The 13,073-nt window shown below is 42.6% G+C and overlaps 2 protein-coding genes across 2 annotated transcripts in view; one reads left to right on the forward strand and one right to left on the reverse strand.

Annotated features, from left to right (window-relative positions):
- LOC310757850 (uncharacterized protein) overlaps positions 1 to 13,073 on the forward strand; it is a gene marked incomplete at its 5' end in the record, with an annotated part of 99,063 nt that overhangs the window by 50,874 nt on the left and 35,116 nt on the right. The window lies entirely within an intron of this gene.
- Positions 7,002 to 13,073, reverse strand: part of MAPKAPK3 (MAPK activated protein kinase 3) — a 68,030-nt gene continuing 61,958 nt past the window's right edge. Inside the window, exons 10-11 of the mRNA XM_083603506.1 lie at positions 12,642 to 12,722; positions 7,002 to 9,418 (exon numbers count right to left, since the gene is read on the reverse strand). Coding sequence (XP_083459632.1) covers positions 9,260 to 9,418; positions 12,642 to 12,722 — 240 coding nt within the window. The 3' untranslated portion in view covers positions 7,002 to 9,259. The remainder of the gene's footprint in view (positions 9,419 to 12,641; positions 12,723 to 13,073) is intronic.

Here is a 13,073-nt window from a genome sequence, read left to right on the forward strand (position 1 = left end):
TTTGCTATGCCTAGCCCAAATATTTTGTCACGAAAAGCTGCTTCTCTCGGTGGTTTTGGGCAACTGCTAGTCAATATTGCCATGGAATTCAAAGTGCTTGATAATCCCTTCTTCTTTTGCAACTACTTTACTTAAGGGCTGGAGACAGATCTAGGTAATAGCATCTGCTCCTTTTTATATTTAAAGTTACACAGGATAGAATTTCTGAAGGGGCAGAAAAGCGCTCTCTCTCTCTCTCTCTCTCTCTCTCTCTCTCACACACACACACACACACACACACACAGAAAAGCTTCCCCTTTTCAAAATGTAACATAGAGTTCAAATTTCCTTAAATGGGACTCTTAACCAATAAGGTGTAGGAACCGGAATTTAGTGTCAGTTGCAAAATTTGAACCAACCAAACTGGCCTTCCAGTGTGTCATCAGTGATTAAAAGGCTAATGATGCAGAACAGGATTGTCTATGTAGGTGATTTGCAGCAGAGCTACAAGGGTTTCCAACTCCCCATTGTTTAATAATAGCCATTTTAGGGTCTAAATCAGACAGTTAGAATCTCTGATCTGTAGTAACTCAGATGCAGATTTGTATTTGTGTCTGCCGGTCATCCCAGTGTAATGCTCATGGAGAAATGTAGGTAATTGGTTCCATTCCCTGCACGGCCATTTTGCAGCCAGCTTCAGCTGGCAGATCTCAGGCTTCTACTTGAATACAAAGTAAATATTGCATGCCTAAAGTTTGCCCACACCTCCCTCAAGAGTCAAGGGTCAGCAAATGTTTTCAGCAGGGGGCCGGTCCACTGTCCCTCAGACCTTGTGGGGGGCCAGACAATAAGCCACCCCCCACGACTCTCCTCTCCCTTCTCCACAGCACCGGATGAGCCCTGGTGGCTGCTTACCTGTGTCTTGCGAGTGGCAGGGGCTGGCGGCAGCAGGATGATGAACGGCACATGAAAGGCCTCCGGAGAGGGGCTGCTTAAAATGGCGGCCGCTCAAGCGCTGCTGCTGCTGGCACCAACAAAGTCAAGCTCCCTTCCTCCTCTAGGCAGGGCAGGGAGAAGCCAGGAGGAGGGAGGGAGGAGGAGGAGGCGGCGCCGTGTGAGGCAGAGGGAGAGGGAAATAATGTGCACGCTGGTGCTCCACGCAGCGATTCCCGGATTGTCTGCAGGCCGGATCCAGAAGGCAGTTGGACCTGATCCGGCCCGCGGACCTTAGTTTGCCGACCCATGCATTAAGGTATAACTTATATTTCCAGAAATAAGCATATTGTGATTTAAGGCACAGTGGATGTGAGATAGCTCTCAGGCAAGTCAGGCCACTGGTGTTTCCTATAAGGTGACTCATCTGCCTAGTCTCATGGAAATGTCAGGTCTATTTTGTTTTTTATTTAAAGATATCCAAGGTCTCACAGTGTAACCACAAGGGGGGTCTTTTCATCACAGCATATGGAACTTTGATAAAAGACTGTGCTCAGCTTACAAATGACAAGTTTCTTCCCAGATATATGAAAGTAGGTCTCACAAAGGCTAACATTATTATTGGTAAATCACTAATGGGCAAATTCTAAATAGGCTACCTACCCAGCCTCCATGAACTTGACACATTCCATAGATATGTTTCAATCAAAGGTCAGTTGTATCTCTAGATTTAAAAAGAAATGGAAAATTGTTCTGAAATGAGGACAGGATGTTAACCTAACAGAGAACAGGCAGGATCATCATCCTATTATTTCAGTCTCTGGGCAAATCAGGAGCTGCTCTTTAATTGGACAGCCGACCCTGGGGCAATAAGGAGTTAAGAGAAATCCAGTCCCAGGACTGCATGCTGTGCTTCCTCAATTAGGAAATGAAGCAGCAAGACAGCGGTTTATAATTAAAAGTAGGTTTGAAGTGTAGCATGTCAAGAGAAAGGTTTGTCACACTGTATTTTTCACAGAAGTGAGGTATGGAAAGAAAATTGGGGAAGTAAGGAACTGTGACCATGCTAGAGGCCTCACATAAGAGAGATTGGGGGGGGGGGTTGCAGAGCATCTTAGGAGGGGCATAAGCTGCCTCTAAGCAACAATTAAATAAGACAGTAGAAAGAGAGGCATGTAAGCAGTTGTACTTTTCTGCTGCTAAGAAAAATAAGGAATCCCAATGGAATGCCTTCATATTTTGATACAGAGTCATTGACCACAAAATTGCTCTTCAAATGTGGGAAATTTGAACCCGAAACAGATGACAAGGTAGACATACCTGCGTTAACGTGCTAAGGGCCATGTACAAGGTGACACGATTCAGGGCATTTGGTGTAACTAAACTGGCAGTCTGAAGCAAGGGTGGCCAACATGGGGTGCTCCAGCTGTTGCTGGACCACAACTCCCATCAACTTTCATCATTGTAGGCAAATGCTTTCCATTTAAAAGGTAGTGCCTTACGTACCTTGGATAGAAGAATGTTCAAGGAAAGGGTAGACAAGACATGGCAGTTCCCAGTGTTCAGACGCTAGAAATAATCCCACGTAGCCTATCTTTACAGAATCAAGATGAAAGGAACAAACCTCATTCAGTTAATTATGGTGTATGTTGCTGCTTACTCATTCCGAGATCCTTTACCACTTTCTTTAGTTGATATCCCCTGTGATCACCCAAGATGCATGCGCACACCCAGCAGTCTTAGCTTTCCCAAGCATTCTGTGCTTTGCACATCCAGTCCTTTCTAGGGTGGTTACATGCTGCTCTACTGTGTTAACAGTTAACTTTTGTCATAATATCTTCAAACCACGGTAGATTTAAATAAACAGCAGTGAGATTCCTTGCTTTTGCTGCTGTTATTTTCAATTTACAATCTTTATTGTATTCAGTGAAGATTTCCCAATTCAAAGCAGGGGAACAGAGATCAGGGACTGCAGTCTTCTAGGGTGTCTTGAGTCCTGGGACTAGGATGAGCAGTTGGAGGAGTTGCCAGCTGACAACCCCAGGGAGGAGCCCAGTAGATGGGACAGGAGGTGTCCAGGCTTCAAGAGGATTCACTGTGGATTCACAGATGAGGAGTCAGGTAACGGGAAGGGTTCCAATAGTGTTTCACCCCAGCATTCTGCCTCATCCCCTCTCACTTCAGCCAAGCACTTTGTGTCCCCAGTGCCCTCAGTTCTCTTGCCAGCCTCACCTCCAATCCTGGTGCCACCTCCAGCACTAACTGAGATTGTCCTAAGCCATTCTCTCATGAGTCTACTGCTCAGCCTGGTTCAAAGCTGATGCTGATGTCTCTTCCATTGCCTAGGTCACAGAGGCACCAGTGTAGCTGAGAGCATATAACAAATAACATATAATGGGACACAAGTATATATATATATATCAAACAGTTTTCACAAATTTCAACTTTTTGGACTTCCATCGGCTTCTCTGCCAATCATCCATATTTTCCCGTTTTTACACATTTTCTAATTTTGATATTGCATTTTAATATTACCTTTACTGTCCTCTTTCTGTTTAACAATACTCCTTTACCTTTCACAAAGCCTCTTTAAATCCCACTAGCGTTGTTTGTTCGTCACATATACTTTTCAGATATTCTACAAATTTCCCCCAGTCCTCGATGAACTTGTGGTCCCGTTGGTACCTAATCTTTCCAGTTAGTTTGTCCAATTCTGCATAGTCGATAAGTTTCATTCTCCATTCTTCAAGAGTCGGTAGTTCCTCCTGTTTCCATTTTTGGGCCATTAATATTCTTGCTGCTGTTACTGCGTATTGAAAAAGTTTATTATCCCTTCTATTTATTTCTCTTCCTATTATTCCTAACAGAAAGGCTTCTGGTTTCTTTACAAATGTATATTTCAACATCTTCTTCAATTCATTATATATCATTTCCCAGAAGCCCTTCACTTTCTTACACTCCCACCACATATGATAAAATGATCCTTCTTTTTCTTTACATTTCCAACACTTATTGCATGTTTTATACATTTTTGCTAGCTTAACTGGTGTAATATACCATCTATATACCATTTTCATAATGTTCTCCTTTAACGCAGTACATGCTGTAAATTTTATATTTTCATTCCATACTTTTTCCCAATCATCCAATTGTATATTGTATCCAAAATCTTTGGCCCAATGTATCATAACCATCGTTTGCCACTCCAACAACATTTTATACATTTTTGACAATGTCTTATAATCATTATTTATTATCTCTATTTGAAATTTCGATTCTTTTTCTACATATCCACTCTCTTTAAAATCCTTTTTGAACATTTCATTTACCTGAAAATAATGCAACCAATCAAACACATATTCTTTTACTTGTTCATATGGCTTCATTTTCCATTTTCCTCCTTCTTTAATTATTAATTCTCCATATGTAATCCAATTCCCTCTCATATTGATTTTCTTTACACTCATAACCTCTAATGGAGACAACCAGTGTGGAACTTTAGGTTCTAATATGTTTTTATACCTATCCCATATTTCTATTAACGATCTCCGGAAGATATGATTCTCAAAACCCTTATGACTTTTCTTCTTCTCCAACCATTAGTACGCGTGCCATCCAAATCTGTTATCAAATCTTCTAAATCTAACAATTTGTTGTTTTTTAATTTTATCCATGCCTTTAACCAACAGAGACAGGACGCGTCGTAATATAATTTCAAGTCTGGCAGGGCAAAGCCTCCTCTTTCCTTCGCATCTGTTAATAACTTGAATTGTATTCTTGGCTTTTTACCCTGCCAAATGTATCTTGAAATTACTCTTTGCCACTCTTTAAAAATCATAGTCCCTTTAATTATAGGAATCATTTGAAATAAGAATAACATCTTTGGAAGTACACTCATTTTAATCGTTGAGATTCTACCCCAAAAAGAGAGTTTCATCCTTCCCCATACCTCCAAATCTTTTTTGATTCCATTGTTGGATCAACTTCTTAGCTTACTCAGCCATGCATAGCACTTGTACCTTTGAACTCTACTTTGCCTATGCACTGAGCATTAAAGATTTTGGCAGAAATCAAACTTCATTCTCTAGTGAGACCTAGTACACAGAGGCCACATAATGATCTGATAGCAGAAACTAGGTCTTCCAAGAGCAAATCTTTGTCCACTATACAGAGAATTTCCCTTTTGTAATTAATTCCTCTAACACAGCTAATTTTAGCTTGAAGAAATATATGTCTCCTTCTTTCTCAAAGGAGGTAGTTGTACAATTTCTCTCAATTGTTTAATTTCTTCCTGTCCTTTAATAAAATTGTTGGGTGCTTCCTTAGATGTTCCCAGATGTCTCTGTATAGTGTATGATAGTTTCAACATGATTTGAATAGCATCAGTTCTGTAGTCTAATATCTACAGATGCAGCTTCTAACAAAAAAGATTAATGTCCTTCAGACTAAATTGCTCAGGCTTTTAGTTTTAATGCAGAGGGTGGCAGAATCTGATCCAGAAGAGTTCTAGTGTTTCTGTTGCATAAGGCATAGGCAGACTATTGCAATGACATCATGCAAATTATGGCACATATTGCTCAACCAGTGAATTCCAGAGATTTTCAGTAGAAAAGGATATTCATTTATCCTTATCATTTATTCATTTATTTGCAGAATTGCCTGAATGGCAACAGCCATCAAAATCTCAGAATAAACGTGGAATTTGGGCGGCAGAGTGGCACAAACATGTATCTTTGCATGGGGAAAAAACACAGCTTAAAAGTAGGGAACAGGAGAAAGCAAGAAAAGAAGGAGTGAGTGACAGGCTTTGTATGGCCAGAGCTACTGTGGTGTAATGTAGTGCAGTGTTACATTAGGCTTTAGGGACCTGGTTTCAAATCCCTGCTCAGTCATCAACATCACCGGCTGACCATGGCATTACCTACCTGCAGGATTTGGTGAGGATAAAATGGGCTAACCACACATGGATTGCCCTGAGCTCCTTGGAACTGGGATGGCATACCATTGGGATAAATAAACAAGTTCCCTTACGACCCTGGTTTTACATTCTCTGACCCTTATGGCAATGTGCGAATCACTGGCAGTGATAGGAAAACAGAAATATAGGTAAATTAGACATTTCCCTTTCCAATCTGTCCTCATACCCCAGGCTTAAGGAAAACTGAATCAAAGCCAAAAAACAATGCTGTAATTGTTTTGCTGCATCTGGATGCTTTGAGACGGACACGTTGGGCACTGTGGTAAAAACTGAACAGGACTTGTTCTCCCTCCTTCCCTAGGATGTCCAGCGTTTGTGCTGCTCAAGGGTAAAAGCCTTTTTACTTTGTGGCAGGATTTATCCATTGGCAACTATGTCCCAGAGGACTGAAAAATTCTACCAGTAATTGGGATTGACCCAATAAACCCCCAACCCCATTGGGAACCTCTGAATACCAAATAAGAGGCATAAGTGATTCTGAATACCAATTGCCTAGAAGCACAAGTAGGGAGACTGTTGTATTTGGGTCCTTTCAGGCTTCCCATGGGCATCTGGTTGGCCACTGTGAGAATAGAATGTTGAACTAGATGGGCTTTTGGCCTGGTGTTTTCAGATCTTTTTTCTGTGTAGCTTAATAGTGTTTATACTGGCAGTGACTCTCCTGGGGTTTTCATATCTTACCTGGAGATATGGATTTGTTCCTTGAACATTCTGCATGCAAAATACCGGTACATCTTCTACCACTAAGCTATTGCCCTTCCACAAATCTTGGGAAATTTGTACCTTCACATTTATGGAGTCTGTCTGACATACAAACCAGTTAGAAAGTCATTCCTTTATGCCTTTTGGTTTGGGCTCATTCTTGTTCAGTTACTACTACTAACATGCTGCTTCTAAGGTTTAGTTAATTAGTAGATGGAAATAGCATTCTTATCTATATAGAAGTCCTACTGGGCAGAAACAATTCCTTCAGAATTCAAATTACATTTCTGTTCTCTTCTTAAATGCAGCTTCTTTTATGGCGTGGCAGAGGTGAACGTTTACTTCCTATAGCTGAAGCTGGTGCAGGGCCCCAATACAAATATAGATTAATCACAGTGAGGAAGCAGGGTCCACTTAAAAAAATGGTAAAGCACCATTTATTAACATATGCAAAATGTTAATATTTCACAAAGAGTCAAGAGTTCATAGGTTTATCCAGTGTGTCTTAACAGTTTAATGTCTACCTGTACATCAAAGAGAGGCACTGAGTGAGGAATAGAGAGGTTGTGCACTGCCAATTCACAAAGCCAGTAATCCTTGTAATTCTGGAATGAAATTATTACGCGGAGATCTACAAATATTGGCTTGGCTGGCCTTAGTAGCCACAAATCCCCTCCTCTGAAGTCTTCTAGCATGTGGAGAGGGCTTAGGGGAGATGATGGGTTTTATCTCATTTGTGCTGCAGTTTGCAGAAGGAACAGTAGGAGTCACCTGCCACTGTTTTTACCTTTCCCAAATTGCACTAGAAGCAGAAGAAAGCTTCTTCCTTGCGCCCATTGACAGAAGTAGAGGCCTTGAGGCAGATCGGGGATCTCCCTCCCCTGTGCGAAGGTTTGGAAAAGTTAACAGCAACATGTGGAAATCCTTGATATTTCTTACCCTCTCCAAACCACATAGCACATCTGCGAGCTCAAGCAAAGGGCTGGAAGTGGAGATAGATGGGCTTGCATTTGTAGGCATCTGCACCCTGTTTTTGGAAATAGCTGATGAATGATGGAATGGTTGAATAAGGATAGATGGCACGTGACCAGCATGTCATATGACCAGTCTATCATGAGATATTGTATGAGAAGATGAAGAATCTTCCTTGGTTTGAGACACTGAGGAGTGTTTGGCACAACTGCTGTTCCAGATGGATTTTGCTACCATCTTGTAATAAGTGTTTATTTGAATAACTTGAGTGCCTTTTTTTTTTTTTTACATTTCACCATGTCCACTCTAACCCAAAACATACTGAAAAAGAAAGTGGTTGATCATAAATTCATCAGTCAAGTAAACCTCATATATATGTTGAAAATTAGAGATAATGTGCATCTTGATGCAGTGATTATGAGTAGTTATTTGAATTTTGGAGCATTCTCACCAACTTTGTTAACTTTTACACTGCTTACAGGATGCTCGCAAGGTCTAACATGTGATTGCTATTAATTCAGTGCGTAGAATGGTAGAAGTTAGAAACCAGCACTCTACATTAAGTTCAAGCCCCACCTGTAACAATGGAACTGGAAGGCTTCGTTCTGGACTAATAGGATCCTCTTTGAACTGAAATCTTGTATGTTATTCATGCCAGTGTGTTCACTTTGGATTTCAACACTGCAGAAGTTTCAATAATGACTGCTGCAGTCTAATATTTGATCCTTAATTTTTTTAAAAAATATCAGTCTTATTAAACACTGATTGAGAGAATTATGTACCCAGAACAATTGTAGCATACACACAAAATAAGAAAAGGGAACAGCTGAGTCATACAGATGTACAGTCCCCGAAGGAAGCCATGAACAGTTGCAGCTTCCCAGTGTACATGGCTCTAGCGAAACAGAAATGGATGTTTACCAACACCTATAAAACCCCCATGTTTCAGTGAAAGCGGAAACACAACTTAAGAAATTATTAAGATGTAAACATTTTTCTCTTAAAGTCAAGAGCAATGCTTCCTTGCTCAGGTGGGCATTGTGCAAGTTGACAGCATGAACCCTAGAAGTAAAATAAAATACAGCAAAAGTGCCAAGACCAAGCAGGAATACACACATGGAAAGCTTACATGCCTAATTCCTTTCTGTGTGCTTCCTTACCAGACTCTTGAACTTTCTGTCCATGAGGCTTATGCCACAGGAGATGGCACAAATTTGTTTCTCTTAGAAATGCTAGACATAAATCCAGCCAAATTTAAGCAGGTTTATGTCCTATTGAATCCAACAGGAGAAAATTGAGCACAGGCTTGAATATATTTTTGGCTGAAATCAAGGGGACTTAAACATCCTTAATCTTGGCTGGATTGTGCTCATTGTGAATAAGTATGGAACCTGCACAGCCTCTAGTCGGTAGACTACACATCTTAAGCTTCCACTGGAATTCTAGGGTTTTCTGGAACTCTAGGGGGAAAACAAAACAATGCTAAAAACAAAACAAAAAAATCCCTTAGAAAAACCCACAGTGCTCGCATAAAAAGTTCCAGAACATTGCATTTTGGATGCCACAGTGCAGTTTCTCTGTAGGTCAACTCACTTAAAGCTTCAGTGATGTACACCCTTTGTTCTTGGTGTAAAAGCTGACCTGAACCCATTTGAATTAATAGTTCTTTTTGATATTTATCTTCCGCTCTTCTCTTTATTGGTTGTTACATCCTGGAGATGCTGAAGAGGTGCCTCCTTGCTTTTGTTTCTTGCGCCTTTTGTTGAGGAGACGGTTGTTGGATGTTTTCAAATCTTTAATCTTTACCTGGTCGTAGTCCACCCTCATGGTCGCTAAAGCACTAGTCATCTCCTCCTAAAACCCACATGAGGCAATAGTTAGGTCTTAAAAAGTGGAGGCCACTTTCCTACCATGTTCAGGTGAAAACAGAACCCTCTGGTCACAGATCTCCATTGACCTCCCCCAGCCAAGACTAAGAGTCGTGCCCTTTCCCATAAGAGAGCTCATTTTCTACCCAAGTGGACTGTGCAGCTAAATGACAAGGAACACATATGCAGAATTATACTGAACATTTCTGACAAAGAGATTAGAAGGACCAAGGTGAAATAAGTAACACAACACTACAGGAATCCTTATTGAAAGCACTATATTTTAACGCTAACAATATTTTAATACTTTAGAACAGTGTTTTCCAACTGGGGGCCATATGGCCCCCTGGGGGGCAGGATATGAAAAATGCATAAATGGGGGGCCACAGCATGAGGCTAGGGGAAATAGAAGGAAGTGAGAAGTGAAGAGGGAAAATCATTTTTAAAAATCCTGATTGGCCAATCACAAGCAGGTAAGGGGGTGGCCCACCAGGGCCTAGTACTCCTTTTTCCACGTGCATTTTCTTGGAGCAGTCTTAGTTTGTTTCCGGCAGGAGGGGGCAATCGCTGAGGCTCCTGTTTTGACCAATAGAGCCCGCAATCCAGAACCCCTCAGGTCAGGTAAGCGTGGTGGTGGGATGGCAATGGATAGGGCTGGATGAGCAGGAGCTGCTTTGTTGCTACCACCAGTGCTGGGCCCGGTGGCAGCCTGGGCCTGACTCTGCCAGGTGCAGAGTGCAATCCACCCCAGCACCTAGTGGATCAGGGCCTTTGGATGTTGCCGAGGGGCACAGAGCCAGTTGGCAGCGTTGGCCCAGTTCTGCAAGGCGTGGGGTGAAATCCACCCCAATGCCTAGCCGAGTAGGGGCTTCTGGTGCTGCTGACTTGCATCTAGTAAATGACTAAGTGTCTACTCAGAAGAAAGGCACACTGAGTTCAGGGCCTGTGTGGGGCCTTATAGTGCTTTATCCAGGCAGGCAGGGCTCCTCCTGATGATGATCTTTTTGCACTGCGTCAGTGAGGACCACTTGCTTTTTAAAATTCTCCCTGTGCGCCTTTGGCACTATATCTGAAGGTTTCCCACTCTCTGTCAAATAACTTGGGTCAAATAAATGTTGTTTACTTTTTATAATACATGGAAGATGGCTCTCCCTCAGGAGGTTCTGGACTCTCCTTCCTTGGAGGTTTCTAAGCAGAGGTTGGATGGCCATCTGTCATGGATGCTTTAGCTGAGTTTGCTACGTTGCAGGGGGTTGCACTAGAAAGATAACCCTCAGGGTCCCTTCCAGCTCCATGATTCTATGTTTACCTGCTTTAACAATATTTCATTATGCTCCTATCATTTTGTGTAATTGTATTTTGGATAAATTATAAAAAAATATATATGAATAAAACATGTTCTATTTGCAAACAAAACATTTAAATAGCTACCTTTCTACTGATTGGAGGCGGGAGCATGGGCATAGCCAGAATTTTTGTTGGGGGTGTAGTGGAAAATGCACAAGAAAAATAGAGGAGGTGTAAGTTTGGCCTTTCGAACTGCTAAGTTGACAGGAACAGGGACCGAACAACGGGAGCTCACCCCGTCGTGGGGATTCGAACCGCCAACCTTCTGATCGGCAAGTCCTAGGCTCTGTGGTTTAACCCACAGCGCCACCCGCGTCCCAAAGTGCAAGTAGATAAAAGGTACCGGTATGGCGGGAACGTAAACAGCGTTTCCGTGCGCTGCTCTGGTTCGCCAGAAGCAGCTTAGTCATGCTGGCCACATGACCCGGAAGCTGTACGCCAGCTCCCTCGGCCAATAAAGCGAGATGAGCGCGCAACCCCAGAGTCGGTCATTACTGGATGTAATGGTCAGGGGTCCCTTTACTTTAAGTTTGGCCTTACACAGCCAAACCTTCCTGTGAGTCCTTGCAGAACCACTCCTGCCCTTGAGGGTGGCCCAACTGGGGTTTGATTGCCCTGATTAGGAGCCCTCATTGCTATGAGTGGCGACCGTGGAGATAGCTAGCCCCACCTGGTTGAGACAGGTACAAATAGTGCAGGGCAATGTGGTCAGGAGGAGGAGGAGGAGGATGGACCAAACACTGCTGGGGCTTCCCACAGTTTGATCTGGTGTTGTATGTGGGTGAAGGTCTGGTGAGGAAAACTGTTGCTTTGAAATTGTTCCTTTGGGGTTATTTCTTGATGGTAGAGGGTTTTATGTTGCTGTATAAGAAGGTTTAAGGAGGTTTATTACTGTGTAAGAAGGTTTAAGGAAGCTTACTGTTTGAGGTTTTGTTTTTGTTATTGTTTCTGGAGTTTGACCTATTCTGTTGAAATAAAAATATCTTTTCCCTCATATATTGAGTACCAAAGATCCTTTAAAAAACCTGCAAAGTCAATTGGCAAAACAGGGGGGCAGGTTTTTGTTACTAGGGGCAGAATCTCAAATTTGTATTGATTTTTACTTATGGGGGCAGCTGCTCTCCTGGCCCCCCCCGGCTACGCCCATGGGGGGGCCACTGGAAGGAAGCAATGTCAGAAGGGTGGCTATGGTCGGAAAAAGGTTGGGAAACACTGTTTTAGAACATACTGTTTTGCTATGTGTAGGGCTGCAAAGTGTTTTGCCTCTGAGGGTCACATGCGGAAGTGGGTAGTCACTCAGAGGCTGAATGCCAATAAGCATGGTTAGGGGGAAAAGTGGCATGGCCTGGGTATGCATGTGCACACACTCAATGCCTCTCCCTATGGATCAGAAAAGAACAGACTTCTGTCCACCCCACAAGGGAGAGATGACGCTCTTGCTTGCCTGCCAAAGAGTTGTTTGGTAAGTTGGAGAACCACTGTGCTCCCCAAGACCAGCAAACAGCTATTGGCATGTTGGAAGGAGTGTGGTTTGCATGGAAGTTGCGCAGAGAATTACTCTTTCTGTGCACCTTCCTCCCCATCACTGTGCAAAATCCAGTATCAAGAAGGTAGACTGGGCACCCATGTGGGGGGGGGATGGGTAGCATGAAACCCGCAGCTCATGGTTTACTGACATGTGTGCTAGAGTCTGCCCTTGATTGAATATAGACAACATCTTAATCAGTTATTTCTGTATAGTTGGGCAATTGTTATGAAAATGCTGGTAATGAGCTGGTAAAAGATGTTCAGAAAGAAAAGCAATCAAACTATCTCTGACTGGATTTGCGAATGCCCAGCCTACTAATATATGTGATCCTTACCTTCACTTCATCCCAGTGATCTTTATCCTCTTGCAGAACCCGGGCAGTATGAAGAGGGGTAGGTGGCACCAGCATGGATTGCTAAGGAAACCAAAGAAGCAGCTATTCAGAAGCGGTAATTCTGACAATAACACACTCACACATTACCACTCATCGTCCTTGCTGATGAAGTAATTACAAGTCTTGAGAAAATTGTATAAATATGTCTCCTAAGCAACAGGAGGGAGAGAGAAAAACGTACTTAGCTGCATTGCTAAGCACAGTTGCGTTTCCAATATGACTGAAATACAGTGGTGCCTCGGGTTACATACGCTTCAGGTTACAGACTCCGCTAACCCAGAAATATTACCTCAGGTTAAGAATTTTGCTTCAGGATGAGAACAGAAATCATGCTCTGGTGGCGCTGCGGCAGCAGGAGGCCCCATTAGCTAA

The sequence above is a fragment of the Podarcis filfolensis genome (assembly GCF_964270895.1).
Source record: "Podarcis filfolensis genome assembly, chromosome: 2".
NCBI lineage: Eukaryota > Metazoa > Chordata > Lepidosauria > Squamata > Lacertidae > Podarcis > Podarcis filfolensis.